Below are 17,425 nucleotides of genomic sequence, written 5' to 3' on the forward strand. Positions count from 1 at the left end.
AGCAGAGAGCCTGATGCGGTGCTTCAACTCACAATCCATGAGATCATGACCTGAGCCGAAGTCAGATGTTCAACCGACTGAGCCACCCAGGCACCCCCCAAAAAGAAATACTTTAATAGGACAAGCATGAAGAAATCCATTGATAAAGATATTTATTGCCAAGCTGTCTATAATTTTCATGAACATATTTTTGAACTTAAATTGGGACATCTGATCAATTAAAGACGAGTACAGTGATGAGAACAACAAGAATAAGCTGGAACTATTTCAGAATCTCTTAAATGGATGATTCATTCATAATAGAACTCATGCCCACTACTTCCAGTGATCTTCACCTCTTAATGTCTATTTCCTTTTGTAGTTCCCTCTCACACTGAATCAGAAAGGTCGGTCCCTGTGACCAAAGGAATACAGTGAAAAGGATGGTGTGTCACTTTCAAGACTAGGTCATAAAAGACATTGTAACTTCTGCCTTAGTTTCTTGGGAGCCCTATTCTGGGGCTGGGGGGGCAGCTGCTGTAACATAAGGATCCTCCAGGCAGCTCACATGGAAAGACCCACATGGCGCAGAAGTCGCCAGCCAAGTCAGGGACCCACCTTGAAGTAGACTCTGCAGGCCTCGTCAAGCCTTCTGATAACAGTAACTTCAGTCAACATCTGACTGCACCCCCACTAGAGACCCAGACCCGAAACATCTCAACAGTGCTGCTCCCAAATTCCTGATCTGTCAGAAACTGAGAAATAATGAGTGATTGAGATTGTTTCAAGCCACTAAGTTTTTTTTTAATTCTTTTAATGTTTTTTTTAAATTTATTTTTGAGAGAGAAAGAGAGAAAGCAGGGAAGGGTCAGAGAGAGAGGGAAACACAGACTCCAAAGACAGGCTCCAGGCTCTGAGCTAGGTGTCAGCAAAGAGCCCAATGCGGGGCTAGAACCCATGAACCGTGAGATCATGACCTGAGCCAAATCCAGACGCTCAACCGACTGAGCCACCCAGGCACCCCAAAGCCACTAAGATTTGGAGTGATTTGCAATGGAGCAATCAGTAGCTAATACTACTCCCTGCATATTAATTTGATGAATATTGCAGCACCTGGGTGGCTTAGTTGGGCATCTAACTTCAGCTCAGGTCATGATCTTGCAGTTCATGAGTTCGAGCCCCACACTGGGCTCTGCGCTGACAGCTGAGAGCCCGGCAGCCTGGAACCTGGAGCCCGCTTCAGATTCTGTGTCTCCTTCTCTCTTTGCCCCTCCCCTGCTTGCACTCTGCCTCTCTCTGTCTCTCTCTCTCTCTCTGTCTCTCTCTCTCTCTCTCTCTCTCTCAAAAATAAATAAACATTAAAAAGTTTAATTTGATGAATATTTTGTGGTTATCAAAAATAAGGTACTGTTACTACTTTCCCCCTCCATGTATTCATTCTGTCAGTAAACTAAATCATTCCACATCATGCCATGTCTACTACTACTGCCCTTTGCTACGTCATCACACCGTCTTTTCTTCCCTGGACTCAAACAGCTTTTTAGTTAGTCTCTCCACTTGGAGTCTTGCTTTCCTCATAAAGCAGAAATCAGATCACATCACCTCTCCTGGCTTAACCCCTTCAAAATTTTCTTACTGCACAAGGAGTAAAATTGAAACTCCTTGGGCTACAAGCCCCTTGCATAATCTGGCCTTTGCCCTTTACTCTCTGCCTCATTCTTAATACTCAGCAATAAGCTTAAGGCATTTTTCTGGGCTGAAGCAAGCCCAGCTCCTGCATTTGCTGTTCCCTCTACCTGGAACATTCTTTCCCCACATCACTGCGTGTCTGGCTCGAGTCCAATGTCACTTACTTATTAACTAATTTACTTTTTAAAAATTTTTTAATGTTTATTTATTTCTGAGAGAGAGCAGGGAATGGGCAGAGAGAGGGGGAGACAGAATCTGAAGCAGGCTCCATGCTCTGAGCTGTCAGCACTGAGCCCAAAGCAAAGCTTGAACTCACAGTCGGTGGGATCATGACCTGAGCTGAAGTCCGATGCTCAACCAACTGAGCCACCCAGGTGCCCCACTAATTTAGTTGTTTATTGTCTGTTTACGCGCATGCGCGCGCACACACACACACACACACACACACACCACCACCACCACCACCACCACCGTAGCCCCTGAAAACAGGGATATTGTCTGTCGCATTTCTTGTACTTAGACCGCGCCTGTCACATGATTAATATGAATGGAATGAATGGGCAAGCTATGTCTAAATATGCATAAATAGAAGCAAGGACTAAAGAAGAATTATAGATGAATATAATGTTTGAATTGAGGAATGTGATTTTTTTTCCATTTTTTTGTTTTGGATACTGTTGTTACATTATTTTTTAAAACCCACCATACAAATCATTATCTATGTGGAGGTAGGGGAAAAAAAGACTACCAATAGTTACATTCTGGGGCTGCTAAAATTTCTTTTTTTCTCATGATGCTTAATCTTTTGACTTTCTAGCTCATATATAAGACCTTCGCTGGGAATTTTCTAGAAGACTGTAAATGAAAATGGCCCCCATGTATAACTTGTATAACTCACTGCATGCCGTTCTGCTGGACATGTTACAAAGAGGACAGTACTCAGAATTATCCTCCCCCCTTTCGAACATGACTTATGGCTGGACCAATTCTGATAGCTCACATTCTGTTTCCAAGAGAGAAAGAATTCTCCATCCTGGCCTTATTTACAGAAAGTTCTCAGAAACATCATCAAACCTTTGTCATTCTGGAAATATTTCTTAAAATGCCCACTACATGCAAGGCACTCTGTTGGATGTGCTAGAAGGAGACAAAGACATTTATTTCATCAACTTTTATCCTCTTCCCAAAATAATTTGGAACGGCTTACAAGAAAGATATGCCAAAGGGAGAAGGAAGAGGAGTTAGAGGATAATGAAAAGGAAGAGCAGAAAGAGAAACAAACAAGAGAACCAGTTAAATATGAGCAAAACTAGAAAACGATGACCAAATAGAATAGTAATACCGTGAGAACCAATATCCCCGGAAATAGATGATCCTTGAAGATAAACTTCACATTTATCTCTGTTTACAAAATCTGGTTCCTGCCTTCCAAGAGCATAAAGTTAAGCAGAGGAATCAAGATGTGGGCAAAAATAATCAAAGGAATTGAAGAAAAGCATGAGCATCCTAAGGAACTACAGTGGACCACTGATTGTAAATGTGCTCCTTGTTTGGTACACGAACTGCATTCTTTTTTTTTTTTTTCTGATCAAGCCTCGTTTATTGAGAGAACACACACATCTTATAAAGGGTAGAAGGCGGGGAAACAAGGCAGCCAGCCTAGGTCGGTTGCTAGGAAACAGGGTCAAGTGATTTTTAGGAAAAGGCTAGGGTAAAGGGGAAACCGAAACTGTGATTTTAGCACAGCACCTGAGGGGCCAATAAGAAAGCCCAGACTGGCTGTCTCCAGCCCTGAATTGGGAGTGATGACAGTGCCCTGCCTGCAAGCGGCTGATCTTTGTTCTTCTGGCAGCTCCCCACAACCGGCGATTAGGCCCAACGTGTCAGGGTCCCTGGAGCTCTGGGGAGGGAGGGGGATTTCCCAGCCAACGCACCATATGTTATGCCCAAGTTTCCAATATCACCCCGAAGGAAACCAGAGACTATCAGGGAGACCGAGTCACGCATGCATAAGCAAAGGGATTACAGGTTTAGGCTCGCGGACCTAAGCTCGGGCTCACAGACTTTACCAGCGCAGTGATTCCATGCTGAGAGCCACACGAACTGCATTCTAAAAATTCCTATAATTGTGTGAAAACACCCAGGCCACTGTCATGTCTGCGCCTGAAAACCTGCTTTGGTTCCCCAGGATGCATCCCAACCTGGCTGCAAAGGAGAGGCAGTGTGATGTACCGGTTAAGAACATGGACTTTAGAGCTGACTCTGAGTTTGAATCCCAGCCATTCCACAAACTGGCTGTGTGACCTTGGTCAACTTACCTAACCTTAGTTTCTCATCTGTAAAATGAGCATGATAATCATACTGGACTGAGAAGTTGATAGATGAAAGGAATTGGTGAGTTAATACATGTAACACTCTGAGATCAGTGCCTGGGACACAGTGACTCTTCTGACAGCATTAAAAAAAAAAAATTAACCAGATTGATTTTTTACCGATGTAATGTTAGGAATGAATCTTTACATTAAGTTGAGCAATTCCTTTTAAGGGATGGATTTTGGTGTGAGGATAATAGTTATATGTGTGTTTCTTATTCAGTTAGCCTGAACTTCCACAAGGTTTTCAGGAGTTTTGAATCATGAATCTAGAAAGGATCTGACACGTCAAGCCTTGAACCTTTACCCAGCTGAACCGATTCAGGCTGGAGTGGGGGTGAGGGTGGGGATATGGCCAGGGCTCCAAAACAAGCAAAACTAGAATACAGGTGAACCGGTGATTCTTGTGCCTCTGGAACTGGGATTGGGACTGATTAGTTAAATACTCATGGTTTTCTAGGTTCTAATCTGTCAAGAAGTTATGAATTCAGTGTCTATTTGTATTTGACTATAGCAGGAACAATGCTAGATGCTTGGGATAAAATGATGAGCATAGTGTCTGATTGCCATGCTCCTGAAGGTCCCACTTTAGCAGAGAATGCAGACATTTATTAGAGGATCATAGAAATAGATGCTGATTGCAAGTTTGTAAACGTCTGCAAACTCTACAGAGTCATAAACACACATTTAGTAGAGGAGTGTTAGGGGAGGTGTCCCCAAGGGAATGACAACTGAACTACAACCAGGCAAGAATGAGGGAAGGAAAGAAGAATGCTCCAGATGGAGAAATCAGCAAAAACCCTGTGACAGGGGGAGGCACAGAGGGCCAGGGTGGCAGAAGCACTGGAAGGAAGGGCCAACAGGATCCACACAGTAGGAAGACAGAGAAGGAGTTGAGGTCAGGCCTATGTCATCCCCATAGATCATTTAAGAAGTTTTGATTTTTAACTTAAAAGAGTTGGGAAACTATTGGAGGATTTTTAAAAAATATTTATTTATTTTGGGGAGAGTGCAGGTAGGGGAGGGGCAGAGAGAGGGAAACAGAGGATCCCAAGGGGATCTGTTTTGACAGGCTGACAATAGGTAGCGAGATGTGGGGTTTGAAATCACAAACAGGATTTGAACTCACAAACCAGGAGATCATGACTTGAGCTGAAGTCAGAGGCTCAACCGTCTGAGCTACCAAGGTACCCCTGGAGGATTTTTTTCTTTTGAGAGATAGAGATAGTGTGAGCAGGGGAGGGTCAGAGAGAGAGGGAGATACAGAATTTGAAGCAGGCTCCAGGCTCTGAGCCAGCTGTCAGCCGAGAGCGCGATGCGGGGCTCGAACCCACAAACTGTGAGATCATGACCTGTGCCAAAGCTGGACACCCAACCAACTGAGCCACCCAGGTGCCCCCCCCCCCCGGAGGATTTTAATCAAGGGGATGACATGATGAAAATTTCCGTTTCAAATGATGGCTTACTGTTGTGTGCTGATCAAAGAAAGGGAAGAGCAGACGTTGGGAAGGTCCTAGGGTGGTGTCAGTGTAAATGGAGAAGTGTGGATAGAGAGACTCAACATACATAGACAGTAAAATCAGGAAAACTTGGTTAGCTTAGACCAGAGGGCTTGGGAGGAGCAATGAGGCGTCTGATGTCATGCCTGGCCTCTGATTTCCAGAATTGGATGACTGGAGGGTGGCATCATTAACTGGGAGAGGGGCTCCTGAAAGAGCCTCTTGGGGAGCAGGAGGGAGAGGGATACCGACCCAGATACCAAATTTAAACAGATGTTGTTAAAGACGTCCAAATCCATTTAGTTTTGGTTTTTCAGTGATTTATTTTGGCACACAGGATAGAATATGGTACAGAGTTCTCACTTCAAGTAATTCTCAAACCAACCATTTCCATTTGGCTAAAGTTACTTTTTTACATGTAATTTGCATCTTTCTTAGATTTATCATGTGTAGCATCCCATACTTAGTGAACATAAATGTGAAAAGCTTAGTTTCTGAGGTGACTCCTAGTCTTTGCCGAAGCCACCATACTGAAAATCTTCATAGTTCAAATCCATAGCGTCATGAAAAATAAATAATTTTACCTACTTGTTTAGTGACATATATTTAACTAGAAATAGGTAGTGCGGAGGATCAGATAAATTTAAATAAAGACCACTTTGCTCTCAAGTTCATTAATTTTTAAAAGTTGCCTAAAGAACAAATACTGAACGAAATTAGCTGACAAAGCAATTGTGTAGGAACAAAAGCAGAACAGCGGATAATCAGTAATTTCATCTACATTCCACATCAAGCACAAGTGCGAGAGCTTCCGAGACGTCACAGTGAACAGGGAGTGGACGGGGTGTGTATTTGATGCGGTGTCCAACCAGTTAGAGCGATCACTGGAATCCAAATATTTCCCCACAAAGACATGCAGAGCCATGGCAATGTGACATATTGGCAAATAATCTCCTCCCTTTAGTGACAGATAATTAAATCGTCTGTATCTGCAGTTATTATAAAGTTTAAAACGGGTGGCATTAGTGTTGTATACTCCAGGCAACAGAATCAAGCTAATGACACACTGAATCATGAGCTCAGGATTGCAGGCAATATGTTTGCAACAGTTAATAATCTTTGATATTCTTATTCTCTCCAAATTATACCCAGAAAAATAATTCCTTCTGATTATATCAACTGCTTGGGTTTCAACTTCTGCCCATGATATTCAGACAATATTAAAATGCGGTTATAGTAATGGATGGGTGGGATTCACATTCTATCCATATTATATTATTATCTGTTTACCACAAAAGGTGTTTTTATCATATTACACCATTGCCTCCAAGAAAGCCATTCCCAACATTATATGGTACATTTTACGGGGCCAAGCATATTGCTAATTATAAAAGAAAAATCCCAGAGATTCTCATTTACTCAAGTTTATTCTCAGCAAGTTCTGAAGGGAGAGATTTCTTGAATGGTCCTGTCCTAAAGGCAGCCCTCAGAAGTATCAATTGGAGAGAAATGCACTTAATTGTTAAAATTTGGACCTAAAAAAAATTTGGAGGTGGACAGTCCACTTGTAGATGGCTTACATAGGTGCCTTCTTTATGAGACCTTAATTAAGTCAACAACCACAGCAAGAAATGTCATTCAGTATAACTTTATTTACTATTTATTGCACATAATTCGAGGTCTTTAATTTCTAACCACCAAAGGTTCAAAGGACTATTTTTACCATGAAGTTTAACATTAACATTAGTGAACTCATTTATTCATGTGTTTTTGTTTTTTATTGTAAACATCTGAATTATTCACATTGCCATAGATCCTGAACTCGTAAGCGTGGACCATGCACAGGCTGGCAGCAAGCCAGGAAGCCACTCTGCAAGCAAACAGATACTCTGCGTAAGGAAAAAAGTCATAGCACGACATTTAAAGTCCAACCTAAGTCATCTCAGAAGTATACATATATTGACTTCTTAATTCATATAGTATCTGGAACTCAACTGGTTGGTTGGTGATGGGGTTGACCTGATGTCGGGAGGATTCTTCCAGGAATCATTAAGGAAAAGAGGGGCTCAATCTTTCTTTTTAGTGGCTTGCTCCTCGGCAGCACCTCCATCTTTCTTCTCCTCCTCCTCCTCCTCGGCTTCTTTGGTCTCTTCTCCTTCTTCGCCATCCCCTCCTTCTTCTTCCTCCTTGGCTTCCTCGGATTCCTCCTTGGCAGCTTCAACATAAAAAGAAAATTAACACACTCTAAATCCAGGGTACGTAGGTCAACATGTTTCTGCTAAGGTTCTGTGTGAAAATCCAAAGGTCAGAAAGTTTCCCCCAAACCTCTCGGCTCTACCTCCCCAAAGGAACGCAACAGGCAGTGCTGAGCACTGGACATAATGCCGCCTTCTTAGAAAAGCCAAAAGGCGAATGATCACTTTAAAAAAAAAAATGATTTTTGTTCTTTACGCCACCAAACTGCTGGGTTAAACAGATTTTTCAAATGTTAACTGGGAATAAAAAGACAGCAGGAGGAGGATATTTTGAAATGTTCTTTTCTTTCTTTCTTTTTTAATTTTTTAATGTTTATTTTTGAGAGAGAGACAGAGACAGAGACCGAGCACAAGTGGGGGAGGGGCAGAGAGAGAGGGAGGGAGACACAGAATCCAAAGCAGGCTCCAGGCTCTCAGCTGTCAGCACAGAGCCCAATGTAGGGCTTGAACTCACAAAGCGTGAGATCATGACATGAGCCAAAGTCGGACGCTCAACCAACTGAGCCACCCAGGCGCCACTGAAATGTTATTTTCAAAAAATCTGCCAAGTTAAGCGGAGAGGTGTATCTCTGAGAGGGTAGCTGATTTGAGAAATCAGGTACTTACTCGAGGCTTGCTGGATAATTAGACAAAAGGGATTAACTATTTCTTTAAATAAGTTCCTCAAGTCACATATGAATCAGACTTCTTGGCATAGGCAAGGTTTCACTTCTACCCATCTCCTAGCAAATACCCACAACCTGACTGTACTTGAAGTTGCAGGGATTTCTGTTTTATCATACCTTCTTCCTCTTCGGCTCCTTCCTCCTCTTCAGCCTCTTCCTTCTCCTTCTCTTCCTCCTCGGCTTCTCCTTCAGAGGCAGGTTCCTCCTTGGCTTCCTCGGCCTTGGCAGCCTCAATGGTCTCCTCCACCTCAATCTGCTCCTCCTGGACGTGGCTGGTGTAGTAAGACGGGAAGGAGCGGGCGGACATCAAGTAGGAGCTGGTCTGTAAACCGCCGTAGGCAGATCGGCCGAAGACCTGCGAGCTCTGGGAGTAGCCGCTGGTTATGCTTCCCACGCTGGTGAAACTGAGCCGGGTCTCCTCACCTTCCAAGAGTTTCCTGGGAAGGCAGGGAATACAGGAAGTGTGTTGAATGACTTGCGGGATCTGAGCCCACCACTCCTTTAGGCAAAGGAGAGCAGGAGGCTGGGAATTAGCAAAACCTCCTGTCTGGGGAGGTTGTGCCTGACACCAGGAAAAATAAAAGAAAAAACAGAAAAACAAACTTAAAATAGTCCTGTCTGTTCGATTTAAAATGTAATGAGAAACTATGAGCAGAGCTCATTATTACAGGGTCAGACTCTTCCCTATTTGTCTAATAATCACCTTCTTCTTGGAAGAAGCCAAAAAGCAAACATCTATTTCAAAGGACTATACTTGAAGGGTTCTGCCTCGGTGTAAATGAAATATGATTTTCTTCCTAGAACTGACTGGCTGCTACCACCCCACCCTGTTTTTACCTGTAAGCTGCAATCTCAATGTCCAAAGCCATCTTTACGTTGAGGAGGTCTTGGTATTCTTTAAGGTATCGAGCCATTTCACTCTTTGTGGTTCTCAATTCATTTTCTAATTTGTTGATTGTGTCCTGGTGGCAGAAGGAAAAAAAAAAAGCCGAGCATGTATCAGAGTGCTACCATTCTACCTTAGTAAGGCTGCGAAGGCCTAACCTACTTTAAACCAAAGTGCACTCCTTAGATAAAATCTCCCCTAAAAGAACTGCCTTTTCTCTTGTTTAACTTTTCCTTATTTGGTTTAATAATAATTTAAAAAATCTAGCTTCAGGAAGCATGAAATGAAAACAAAAATGTTTTAATCTGATGGAAGAAAAATTCTTTGTTTTCTTTTCATGATTACAGTCTAATGATCACCATAAAATGCCTGCAAAAATATTTTTAGTTGATTTCAAACACTTTGTGTCACATTCATTAGTGCAAGAATTACTCCCTTTATAGGAATAGGAAGTAGCTAGATAAAAAAAATATAATTTTATCTGAAATATTTTCAGTGGATCTACATTATTTTTTCTTCTTCCCAGAAAAGGAAGATCCTTAAAAAAAAAAATGTCTTGTTGCGAACATCATTACCTACTACAGTTGTGCCTGCATTCCTGTCTACCTGAGGGACGGGAGTGGCTGATAAAACCAGTCTTAAAGCTTGCTTGGGCACAGGTGTCCTTCGGAGCTAATGAGAGTTCTCTGCTGAATTTATTAAGCGGATGGTCCAATCTGTGCTGCAAAGCGACTTGTGGTTAATGAAGGACGGTAGAGAGGCAGGCCAGAGGCAACGCCCAGCTCCCACCCCTGCACCCACCCCACCCTACCCTTGCAGGGCTGGGCAGCTTTAATGCGGAATAAATTCAACTGCACCAAACATGTCTCCTCAGACTGCAGTCGCGCCCTACCCCCGCCCTCCAAGCGCCCCACCCCTCCCACACATCTCCAGGGAGCCAAGTTCAGCTCCCCACCGGCTGCTAGCGGACGCCTCCTCTCAGGCCTCCACTTCCTGGGCGCGCCCTCAACTCTCCCCTCCCCCAAACTTGCTCCTGCAGGTCCCTCCCCGCCCCCACTGGGTTTTGCACGGTGCGGTACCTGCATAGCACTAATGTCGGCGTTCTGTTTGTCCTCCAGCTCCTGCAGCTGCTTCTCCAGCGCTTCGTTCATGCCCCGGCATGCTTCGATCTCCAGGGTCTTGGCCTTGAGCAGGCGGCGGCTCTCGGACACCTCGTCCTTGGCGGCGCGCACCGCGTCGGTGTTCTTGGCGGCGCTCTCGGTCAGCACCGTGAAGCGGCTCTTGAACCACTCTTCGGCGTTCTGCATGTTCTTGGCGGCCAGCTTCTCGTACTGGGCGCGGATGTCCTTGAGCGCGGCGGAGAGGTCGGGCTTGGAGGACACGTCCATCTCCACGGAGATCTGCGCGTACTGGATCTGCGCCTGCAGCTCGGCGATCTCCTCTTCGTGCACTTTCTTCAGGAAGGCGATTTCGTCCATCAGGCTGTCGATGCGCTTTTCTAGCTCGGCGCGGGCGAGCGCGGCCTCGTCGGCTCCTTTGCGCGCTTCCATCAGCCGGCCTTCGGCGTCCTCGCGGCTCAGCACCTCCTCTTCATAGCGCGCCTGCAGGTTGCGCAAAGTCTCCTCCAGCCCTTCGCGCTCGCCCTGGAGCGCCTGCTTCTCGTTGGTGGCGTCTTCCGCCGCCAGGCGCAGGTCGCGAATCTCCTGCTCGTACAGCGCCCGGAAGCGGGAGGGCTCGGAGTGCTTCTGGCGCAGCACCAGCAGCTCGGCTTCCAGCACCTTGTTCTGCTGCTCCAGCTCGTGCACGCGCTCGATGAAGCTGGCGAAGCGGTCGTTGAGGTCCTGCAGCTGCGCCTTCTCCTGGGTGCGGATCGACTTAAGGTCGTTGCTGATGGCGGCTACCTGGCTCAGGTCGAGGTTCTCCAGACTGGGCATCAAGGAGCTGGAGCTGGATGAGTAGCTGCGGCGCACGGACAGCGAGGAGGAGACCGGCGCGGAGTAGCTGGAGTAAGCGGAGCGCGCGGTGCTGTAGCCGCTGCGCACGCTGGAGATGTGCACCCGGGGCGTCTCCACGTAGCGCCGTTTGTAGGAGGTCGAGTAGTACGGCTCGTAGCTGAAGGAACTCATGGTGGCGGTCGGAGCCCCTCCGGCTCGCGGCGGAGATGGGGGCCTACAGAGAGAGAAGAACGGGGAGAGAGGGAGAGGGAAAGGGGAAGGTGGATGGCTGTGTGCGGCTCGGCGCGGTCCTGCCACCCGTATTTATACGCGGGGAGCATTCTGACGCAGCCTGCGATCGATCACGGCGCGCGGGGCCGGTGGGGGCAGCGCGCTGCTGCAGCCAAGGGGAGGGTTCTGCGCAAAAGGGAAGGCGGGGGCGAGCGACAGGCGGCTCCGGGGTTGCGGCGCCGGTCCTTTTCACTTGTCTGCGAGGCCCTGGATTTTTCCTGAGACCCCTTACCCCTCACTCATTCCCTTCCCAACCCCCCACCCCCCAGCCTACTTACTCCTTGACCTGGTATCACTCGGTTGACGGGTCCCCAGTAATGGGTCCTCCCTCCCCACTGACACCTTAGTTTTCCCATATCCATGTACCTCGGAGACATCCTCCCCCCTAACTCGCCCCTTCCCCACCGGGGGCCTCCTCCACCATCCCCCCCTAGGGGTTTAAGGTGACAAGGCAGTGCCCATAGGACACAAGTGATTAAAGTGAAAAGGTGAAGTTTGCTCCTATAAGGTGTATATGGGAGGAAAGTTTTGTATGTCTTCGTAGCTATTTCTGGCACTGTCTCTCATTCATTTCCCCTTTTCCTGGTTATTTTTCTTTAATGTGCTGCGCACGCACACACGTGAAACTGCGGCACTGCAGGTGTTGATTTTGGCATTTCTACCCCCTTAGAGCAGTTAATAGCAGCCTTTCCGTGTTCCTAGATTTTCTCATTCTTTTCTGGAGAATGAAGCCGCGAGTGTTTTTAGTGCGTTGAAGGGTGTAGGCGGGGGAGAGCCGAGAATGAGTTTGTAACTACCGGGGTGAAAACCGACTTGCGAAGGCAGCGGTGAGCTCTGCGGCCGGGTGCCCCGGACTGATCCACGCTGCCCGTGTCTTCTTTATCAAGCTAAATTCCCGCTTGACACCACCAACTCCGTCCTTTAAAAGCCCCTTTCCCTGTTTTTACACCTGTGTAGCATCCAACCTGATGATTTCAACAAGCCTGGCAGGTGGCTGGTTTTCGGAGAGAAGCTGCTGCTGCCGGCCCCGAGCGCCCGGGGCGGTCTCCCGGGAGCAGGACTCAGACCCGGACATCTCGTTCTGGGGCGGACAGCGAATAGCCGCGTGATTCGTCCCCGGCTCCACTCGAATAATTAGATTACAGGTACAGGCAGACATCCATGGATTTTCTTTAGGAAACGCCCCATCCCTGAAACAGTGTGCGCGCCGTCATGCACACGGATACAACCCTGCGGTTTGCAGAGCGTTCCATACACATTATGCTAGGGAGTCCTGGTTTCGTGGAGGGACTGCAGAGATTTAACAGTATAACTAAGGTTTCTTTAAACACGCGCTTCATTTAAGAGGCGCATTTGACGTGCAACTTACCGGGTTTGTTTGTTTGTTTGTTTGTTTTTTCAGTAGCATACTGAAGGGAACCATGCTAACAGTTTTCCAATAGAAAACCCGGCACAGCTGTCCCTGGGAGGCTGAGAGGGTGAAGTACTAGGAGCCAGTACCGCGGATGCTCCGGGAGGTGCTGCACTCCTCGGAGCCGCCCGACAGAAGGGTGGCATGAGTCTTAACCTCCCGGCTTCTTTGCAGCTCTAAAAAGCCTTCGTTTCTCATACCCCACGCCCTTCCTGGAAGAAGACTGCAGCCCAAACTTCCAGGGGGGTTCTAACCAAACTCCATTGTCTCAAGTCATGCAACTTCAGGAACACAGACCTTCGAAGTTTCATCTGTCAAGAGGTCCATCCACATCAGTCATTCCAGGATTTCAAGCCTGAGCCATTGGGCTCTCGGGATTTGGCTTGGCCCTGACAGACACGTTAAAGCCTTTATTCTGATGACTTTATACAGCCCACACATCCTTGGCCTTCACCATTTATTGGTGATCCAAGAGTAGGCAAGGCTTCTCTGTGGAGAGAGAGGAGGTGAGGAAGAGAGCCATAGTTTTGCCTGCTCCCAGTTGTGCAATGTGGATGAAAAGTGGCAGAATGGATTTACTTTAACCTGCCCCCTAAAAACCACATTCTTTCACACTCTGCGAGTCTGCCTAATACACCCCACTTTTAGCTATTCATGAATTCATTTTCTTTTTGCCAACTTCCTTTGCTAGGAGTTTCAGGTCACCCTCTGAGATCTTAAGTCCATCAGCGGTTTTTACTTTTTTTTTTCCCACAGCTCCTGGCGGAAGGCTTTGACTGCAGAGGAAGCTGCCCCAGGAGGAGGGCGGTGGCTTCCGAGCCAGTGAAATGTGCAGAGAAGAAACCTGTGGGGCACCTGCCGCCATCCCATCCGTCTTACGGGAGCTGAAAAGGGAGGTGCACTGCAGGGCCCTGGTGGGTGGGAATGAAGGGCAGGGGCCCTCCCCCTGACTGGGCCTGGTGAACCGGGAGTGGGCAGAGGGGCCGAGCAACTGTATGTGTGAATGTAGATCTCTGGTCTTTTTAAAAATAGCTCCTGCTTGAGACCCCTCTTTCTCCATTACAGCATGTTTTTCAGGGGCTCCGAACCTAGCCTGTGTCTGGGTTTGGGTTAGCCTACTTTCAGCCTTCCCCGGCAAGGCACCTGCCTCTTCTTAAATATTCTGTCCAGTCATCCTCCTTTTAAAATCCTCTTCCCAGCATTTCACCCTGAATGCCCCTGTGGCATTTGCATTTGTGTAAAATGAACAACTTTAGAAAACCTGCTTAGAAAAAGAAGCCTGACTTTTCTCTTCCCTGCTGTAAGTGTTTCCACATTCGTGTTGTTTGTAATGGTGTCATTATTTCCTTAGAAGAAGGCTCTTGTGGGTCTTGTTACATGCTTGTGCCTTTATTTCCCTTGAAGCGTTTTCTCCACCATCATGAAATGGGTTGAGGGCTGCCAGCAAAACACACTCTTAGGAGATACAAATTATTGTAAAAGCAAATGTAGACATACGTTGATGAAACTCATTAGTAGGACTCTATCTGCAATCCCCTAAAGGACTGTTAAGGTAATTTAACAGGTAAAATATAGTCCCATTATCGCAGGGTCCATAAAACAGAACCCTCAGAACCACTGAAAGGATTTTGCTTCTCCAGTGCCAGTAGAATCAGTAGCATTGGAAGGGTGGGACCTGGTCCCTTTTGATTCCATTGTTCTAAAACTCTGGCATGGCAAGAAGTGTAGTATGGGTATCTGTTTTGAAAAGCACAGTCTGAAATTTAGGCTGAAATGATGAGACAGGCCTCGGAGAAGCATCAGTCTGTTGGGGGGGAGGGGAGGGAAGGAGCAGAATTCTCCCGCCACCAGTGAGCTGTGGGAACAGTCCGAGTCCAGAACAGCAGATGGGCCCCGGTCACCTCACCATCATGTGGACACACCAGGATCGGCCCACATCCTTTTGAAGCAAGGAGGGATGAAGGAATAGAAACACATGCAGGATATCTACCCTATGACAGGGTAGCTACTGTTTAATAATTACAGAATCCCCCTGAGATGGTTACTGTTACTCAGCAAACAGCGAGGCCCAGAGAGGTTAAGTCATTCGCCAACTCACACAGTTGCTTCAAACCTAAGCCCTGTCTGCTTCCAGTCTAAGCAGTGCTCCACTCCTAACACACTGCAGCTGGTGGCATTTGCTGCCCATATGTCTCTGTGGAATCTGATAATTGCATGCTGCAGTCTGCAGAGCATGCATGTAGTAAACCTCTCGTGTTTTGAGGATACCAATCTGAATTGATTTACACCAGGAGACTCTTAATGAGCGAGGAATGACCATAGACTCTGATTGTTGTAGATTTCGCAGGCGTTTCAGTGTGAAATGAAACAGAGGCATATAACTGGTGATGTCACCTTTTAGGCACGACTCTAAACATCAGTTTACAAAACATATTAATCCTGGAATTAATGAGCTAATATACAACTTAATTGATCTAAACTCTTTAAAATGGCCACATCCTGACTTCTGCTTTTTTTCTATTAAAAATACTTTCATTTTCTGCCCTAGTAAATAGGGTTTCTTTGATAAAGTGACATTCAAAAATGGCTATAAAGAATGAAAGAAAAAAATGCTGGCACTTAATATATCATTGTTGTAGTTTGTCGTGCTTTCTACAGATCTTTAACTTTTTAAAAAGAAACATGGATAAGATCAACACAGACTGCCTAGTTTGGGGAAGCCACAAATAAATTTCCTCTCTGTTCCTTGTCACCAGTTTATTTCTTTATATATATTTTATATATTATGTTCACCATAAGAATCATCATACGTGAATCTCTGCATCTTTTGGGAAATCTGTTTGGAAGACCTTTCCCATTGTAATACAAAATATGCCTAATAGTTTTATAGCATCACGTCCTGAAGTAATGCATCATAAAGCGTGCTATGCAGATACAAAATTCGGATTGCAACAAGAATGCTATTTGAATAGATTAAAGATGAAAAAGCACGTTTATATTCAAAACACGTGCAGTACTAGAAATGACAGGCACTTGCTGCTGTCCAAGCAGAAATGATGGTGGCAGGATCAAACCCTAAATGCTTGCTCCACGGAACTAGCCAAGGTAATATATCCCCCCACCCCCCACAGAGGCGCCTTGCCCTTAATCACCATCTCCAGACGCAGGGGTAAGAGGGTATGCCAGGGACATTAAAGAGCTTAATTTGCAGTCATTTCAGGCAGGTCCGGGCCACAGCGGTCAGAACCCTGCTTGTTCAGTGGCGCCCCCGGACTGCAAGGAAGCACGTGCCGCCGCTGCAGTTGGGGTACTAACTAGCCACAGAAACATTCTATGCAGCACCTGGGTTTCTTTGCTGACCTTTACAGTGACCTAATAAATCAATTGGAGGGATGTCAGGTTTACAGTTTGCAGAGACAGGATAAGCATTTCCGCCTGCAGGAGACAAAGCCCGGAGGCTGGCTCTCTCAGAGCGCTGCTGGAGCCCATCCCGGGCAGCGGTACACTTGCTCGCCAGCACTTCTCGGCTGCACGGTTGCAGCAAATGCTGCGGTAGGATGGCAAATGGGCGGATCCCTGGATTCCAGCAGTAAGAGCAGGCAGGCTCCTCACACCAGGATAGATAGCATTGGTGTGTGGTAAGTTGAACACATAAGAGACTGTCTGGGTTCGAAAAGTGAAACTGGATTGTGTCTAAATGGCTTGCTGATTGATTCAATAACTCGTATACTCATTCATCCATTGAATCACCAAATGCCCGCAGAACTCTTGCGATGCGGGCAATTCCGTGCCAGTGCCGTGGGGCAGGGGATGGGGAGTACCAGGAGTGAGGGCACAGGTGCTGTCTCCACGGGGCTGGGAAATACCTGAGCTCCAAATACCACTGCACACAATGCCATGGGTGAATCTCAACACCGGTATACTGATACCAGGTGAGAGAAACCCTAGATAAGGAATACATACTAATTCCACTTATAGAAAGTTCCAGAAGAGGCAAACCAATCTAAGATGGGGCTCAAGCAATGTGACGTGGGGGAATGACTGGGCAGAGGCTTGAGGGAACTTTCTGGGGTGAAGGTATTGTTCGAGGTTTTGAGAAGTTTGGAATGTGCAGTGTATGCATTTGTCAAAACTCAGGATGTAACAGGATTCGGTGCATCCCACTGAATGTAAATTCTGCATCCAGGGAGAAAACGGTAAACTGTGGATCTGCATAGCCAATCACTTTGAAAATAGCTAAGCAGACAAAACCCCTGCATGTGAAACTCGGAGTACTATGCAAAAGCTAAATAATAAAAGGCAAACTCCGAAGAGGTGTCATGAGGAAGAGAAGAATGGTACAAGCAGTAACTGCTGTGATTTTAGAAAGGGGAAAGGTCAAATGAATGAAATGAGTCAACATTGCTGTGGCCGGTTACTACACTGGACGCTTTGCCTGGGGATC

General features: G+C 46.4%; 1 protein-coding gene and 1 long non-coding RNA gene across 4 annotated transcripts; one reads left to right on the forward strand and one right to left on the reverse strand.

Annotated features, from left to right (window-relative positions):
* Positions 1 to 5,842: 5,842 nt before the first annotated feature.
* NEFL (neurofilament light) lies at positions 5,843 to 11,602 on the reverse strand. 2 transcript variants are annotated; one of them, XR_003907981.1, is made up of 5 exons: positions 10,425 to 11,602; positions 9,297 to 9,421; positions 8,577 to 8,896; positions 7,535 to 7,754; positions 5,843 to 7,409 (listed from the first exon to the last, which is right to left on the reverse strand). XR_003907981.1 is itself a non-coding variant. In XM_029937905.1 (4 exons), exons 1-4 carry the CDS (start codon positions 11,469 to 11,471, stop codon positions 7,606 to 7,608), a joined length of 1,641 nt encoding a protein of 546 aa, XP_029793765.1. In that variant the 5' UTR covers positions 11,472 to 11,602; the 3' UTR covers positions 5,843 to 7,605. The 2 variants fall into 2 exon arrangements, 1 of the variants encoding a protein (XP_029793765.1); XM_029937905.1 differs by having other exon boundaries at positions 5,843 to 7,754.
* On the forward strand, positions 10,430 to 15,731 carry LOC115290140. 2 transcript variants are annotated; one of them, XR_003907983.1, is made up of 4 exons: positions 10,430 to 11,351; positions 12,528 to 12,715; positions 12,973 to 13,487; positions 13,738 to 15,731. It is a non-coding gene; the product is annotated as an uncharacterized LOC115290140 (long non-coding RNA). The 2 variants fall into 2 exon arrangements; XR_003907987.1 differs by having other exon boundaries at positions 12,976 to 13,487.
* Positions 15,732 to 17,425: the final 1,694 nt, after the last annotated feature.

The sequence above is a fragment of the Suricata suricatta genome, chromosome 1 (genome assembly GCF_006229205.1).
Source record: "Suricata suricatta isolate VVHF042 chromosome 1, meerkat_22Aug2017_6uvM2_HiC, whole genome shotgun sequence".
NCBI lineage: Eukaryota > Metazoa > Chordata > Mammalia > Carnivora > Herpestidae > Suricata > Suricata suricatta.